Source organism: Gigantopelta aegis, chromosome 10 (genome assembly GCF_016097555.1).
Source record: "Gigantopelta aegis isolate Gae_Host chromosome 10, Gae_host_genome, whole genome shotgun sequence".
Taxonomy (NCBI): Eukaryota; Metazoa; Mollusca; class Gastropoda; order Neomphalida; family Peltospiridae; genus Gigantopelta; species Gigantopelta aegis.
In genome coordinates this window covers 50,648,466-50,653,465 of record NC_054708.1, presented here as the reverse complement: position 1 = coordinate 50,653,465, position 5,000 = coordinate 50,648,466, and the positions used below count along the sequence as shown (strand labels likewise).

Below are 5,000 nucleotides of genomic sequence, written 5' to 3'. Positions count from 1 at the left end.
CTACACCAGAGTGGTCGGAACGATAGCTATTTTCGATTATTACCTTTTTCAACGGATGGCATTAGATTACTAGTTACAAGAAAAAATTCCAATCGAGCTTGTTTAGGTGGCGTCTTGTTTCTTCACGTATATCTTTTAAGATTTGAATATAGCTCTCTAAACGGATCTTTTATATCTAAAATTTCCATTGTTTCTATAATTTGTTTTTGTGACTTTCGATGACTGACGTGTAAATAACGTTTAGTGTCTAAATTATTTTTTAAAACTGTTATATTCCCCACAAATTATAGATTTACCATTAGCCATATCTACAAATTAACAATATAGTCAAAAATATTTTCATAACATGTTTTATTGTCTATATTTGGTCCATATATGTTTACGAGTGTAGTTTTTTCACCTTCTACTGTTAAATCCAATATAATACAATTATCAGAATGATCTATTTCGATGTTGCGTATTTTGTACTCAAAATTATTATTAAACATAACTCCAACCACTCAAGTGTTTGCCTATATGAATTAAATATGCATTTATATCCCCACTGAGTTTGTATATATGGCTCTAATTCGGTTGTGAAGTGAGTATCTTGTAAGCAGTATATATATTAAATTGTTTGCATTTTAAATAATGTAATATGTTTTTACGTTTTTCGAAGTCCCGAGTCCCTGAACAGTTAAGTGTTGATATTCGTAAATTCGCCATAATGCCTTTTCTCTTTTATCTGAGCACTTTATTATTGTTTTAATTATAACGATGGAAATTCTAATTTCATATGATTTAGATAATAACTTGTTTAGAAATAGCAGGTAATAAATTTGAAGTAGAATACACCTAACCTTGTTCCAATGGATAAGACAGAAAACAATAACAAAAAAAGATACTTAAACGGGATATCCCTGTGGTACCCCATACATATTTATTATCATATGTACGCCCATTCATCACAGTTTTTTGCTTATGATTTTCTAAGTAACTCTTGAACCATATAATTTCCCCACTTATTCCGTTTGGCTGTAATTTATATAATAAACCGTTATACCAAACACGGTCAAAGGCTTTGCTGATGTCACGAAATACGTCCTTGACCTCTTTCTCGTCATCCATTGCATTAGAAATGTAATTATAAAGGTCCGTCAAACTGATAAGCTATGGAGTCACCAGGCCCAAAACTCAGATTGCAAATGAGATATTATTTCATTATCGAGAAAGACATTTGAGGTATACTTCATAATGCATGTTTCAAATATTTTAAATAAACAGCTTGTTAGGGCCACTGGCCTATAATTACTACACAAATGAATACTTCCTTTCTTATGGATGGGAACGATCAGTGACTGTTTCCAAATAGTGGGATATATAGAATAAAACTGAGACAAATTAAATAATTTCGTCAACGGTTCGGCTAAATATTTTCCAATTTTCTTAATAATTTTGTTATTTATTAAATCAGGACCGCTGGCTTTTCTTTCATTTAGAGATAATAAGATATCTTCAACCTCCTTTTCCTGTAATTTTATTTCTGTTTAGTTGATTAATAGTTTTATTTTTTATTCATTGGTACAACTTGATCTGGTTTATCGACTGTGGCTTGGTTTACAAAATACTTATTCATTACATTCGCAATGTCGTCATCACTCTCATAAAGAACACCATTGTCTTCAATGGGTGGAAATGCTGATTTGTAATTAACTTTTCGTATTATATATCGTTTAAGAACCTGCTACCATGTTCATTATTTAATATATTATCTAGTTTCATATTATAATCATGTTTAGCTTTACGGATATTTGAAATAACTTTGTTACACGCCGCTCTAAATAGCTCCCAATCTTGTTGTGTATACCTATTTTTTTGGCCTTTGTATGAAGTCTATTTCGTTTCCGCATTAAAGTCCTAATATTACCATTCATCCAAGGAGCATCGTTTTGTTTAATAGTAATAGATTTGTGTGGAATAAAATCATCAATGCAGTTGCTTATAGTTTTAACCATTAACTCGAGTATAATGTTTACATCATTACTAATACAAATATATTGTCCCAGTTAAAAATCTGTATACAATTTTGCAAGCCATCAAAATCAGCCTGGTTGTAGTTATAAATTTTCCTTGTGTAACATTTGTTTCGTTTCTTTTTAAACTTCACAACCACGAAAATAACACAATGATCACTACAAAATGGAGGCAATATTCCATGTTCTTCAACAAATTCGTTAGACGAAACCAAGGCAAGATCAATAAGAGTACCTATTGATCTAATAAATTTTCATTAAAATCTCCCACAATTATAGTATTCATCATTTTATCATTAGAAGCTGATATTGTTTCACAAATTAATTCCCAGTGCGCATTACTGTAATCAGATCTATAGATGCACCCAATAAGTATATGTTGATGCTTAATTCTAATATTCACACATACAGCTTCCAGACCATTTACTTCCAAGTCCAACATATGCTTATACAATATACAATATACATTATTTAACATAAATAGCTACACCACCTCCTCTAGTCACCCTATTGTTACGAATTGGAGTGTGAACATACTTGCCTAGACATGCATACACTCGTACATATGCACGCACATAGGTACACACGTATACACACAAGCACGTTTCCATTGCTTCCGTTATCAATAAAAAAAATTAAAAACTCTGGAAAGTTTGGGTAAATCGCTAATTTGGACTGAAGAAAATTGCAAGAAAATTAATGTTTGTTCTGGAACTTCGGGGTTTTAGCTAGTGTTTATATGTGGACATAATGTTATCTATATGTTTTTACTCCCATGTGACTCTCTTTTAACACTGTTGTTTATTAAGAATACCACCAGTAGCAGCAGCAGCAGCAGCAGCAACAACAACAGCAGCAACATCATTGCCATCTCGAAAATTGTCAAATGTACCGGAAGATGAAGAGAGCGGTTTTGGAAGCTTGGGTAGAAAGACATCACCATTGCAAAAGCAGGAACAGGCAGAGTTAGTACTTACTGTGGTATTACTACTGATATTAATCAGGGAACTTGGAGGCGGCGTGGGAGAGCATAGATATAACTAATATGGAGCTGTGGTCACTTGTGCCGCTGATAAATACACAACTTGCTTCCAAGTTCTGAAAGTGCCTATTTTGCGTAGCTGAAAAAACCTATTGCTCTGATTGCTTTTATGATTAATTTTTACTGTCTCCACCAAGTTATTTTAGGATAGATACTACCCTGGAGGTATAGCCCCTCCTCACGTGATAACCGTATATTTTACGTTTGAAATGGCCGAAAATCGTAATCTATACTATTGCTATTTTGTTCTCCCAGTACATAGAAATTGCGATTGAGATCCTTAAAAATAAAGAAATTGGCTCTTCTCTTTGATTCTCTTCCCCGGCCCACACCCTACCCTATTCAATTATGCTTCCCATGCATGGGTCTGTTAAGGTTTTTTTTATATAAAACATCTTGATGCAACCACATTCTAATTCTGCCCATATTCACATAACATCATCTTTTAAATTAAAGCAAATATGATGTGGACAAAAATTGAAAATGCAATGGCATATGACCCTTCAAGGAACTTTATACGAAAACAAAAGGTAAATGCTTGAATAAAAGCTGGCGACTCAAAGTATTGAAGAATCGAGGTATCATTTGTAAAAGTATAGGCTCATATTGACTGATGAGTGCGGTCTGCGTTAAAAAAACAACAAAAAACAACTTTAGTTTCAGTGAGAGCGTCTAGCCTGGATGCGTGCGAAGTGTGCGTCTGCAAAAACGCATGCAGTCAGCCATAATGAAATAGTTGTGGTATGTATATACCCAAAACGTACCAGATGCAACCGTTGGACCGCACGCACGAACCGCATTCAGTCGCTGTTAGTCTCAACAGGACTTTTCAATACAAAATGAAGTGCTCAACTTATTTTCGTGCTTATATCCAATTAAGGTTTAAGCACGCTGTCCTGAGCACACACATCTCAGCTATCTGGGCTGTCTGTTCAGGACAGTGGGTTAGTTGTTAGTTAGTTAGTGGTTAGTGAGAGAGAAGAGGGTGTAGTGGCCTTACACTTACCCACTGAGCCCTTAAGAACTCGCTCTGGGTTGGAGGCGGTACCGGGCTGTGAATCTTGCACCTACCGATGGCTTAACCACTGCGGGCCACCGAGGCCGGTGCTTACTTTTAAAATACAATGCAGTGGTACCATCAAATTGATAAACTTTCTTTGTTTTGTCTTAGTGTACTTTTGACTATAATTTATTTTGAATTTCTGTTCAAAGAGTATACTCTTGTGGGGTTTTTTTTTATAGGAAGTACTGTAATCATCACACATCGATAGTTAAACATATCATATCCACTAACCTGTGCATCCTCCTGGTGTTGTAACCAGCATTGCCATGCACACGCAAGATCCACACGCCTTAAGATAGTGACAATTTAACTATTGTGATTTCAAATCGGTTTACCGGCCTCGGTGGCGTCGTGGCAGGCCATCGGTTTACCGGCCTCGGTGGCGTCGTGGCAGGCCATCGGTCTACAGGCTGGTAGGTACTGGGTTCGGATCCCAGTCGAGGCATGTGATTTTTACTCCAGATACCGACTCCAAACCCTGAGTGAGTGCTCTGCAAGGCTCAATGGGTAGGTGTAAACCATTTGCACCGACCAGTGATCCATAACTGGTTCAACAAAGGCCATGGTTTGTGCTGTCCTGCCTGTGGGAAGCGCAAATAAAAGATCCCTTGCTGCTAATCGGAAGAGTAGCCCATGTAGTGGCGACAGCGGGTTTCCTCTCAAAATCTGTGTGGTTCTTAACCATATGTCTAACGCCATATAACCGTAAATAAAATGTGTTGAGTGCGTCGTTAAATAAAACATTTCTTTCTTTCAAATCGGTTTGTTCCCGTCGGTGGGCCTATTGGGCTAGATCTCGCTCCAAAGAGTGAACTACGATTTGGTTTATTAAAGGCCGTGGTATATGCTGTTCTGTCTGTGCGATGGGGAATATAAAAGATTC

General features: G+C 36.2%; 1 protein-coding gene across 1 annotated transcript in view; it reads left to right on the top strand.

Annotated features, from left to right (window-relative positions):
* Positions 1–5,000, top strand: part of LOC121383677 (chitin synthase chs-2-like) — a 36,191-nt gene that overhangs the window by 14,707 nt on the left and 16,484 nt on the right. The window contains 1 exon segment of the mRNA XM_041513769.1: positions 2,822–2,977. Within this exon segment, the coding sequence (XP_041369703.1) occupies positions 2,822–2,977 (156 nt within the window).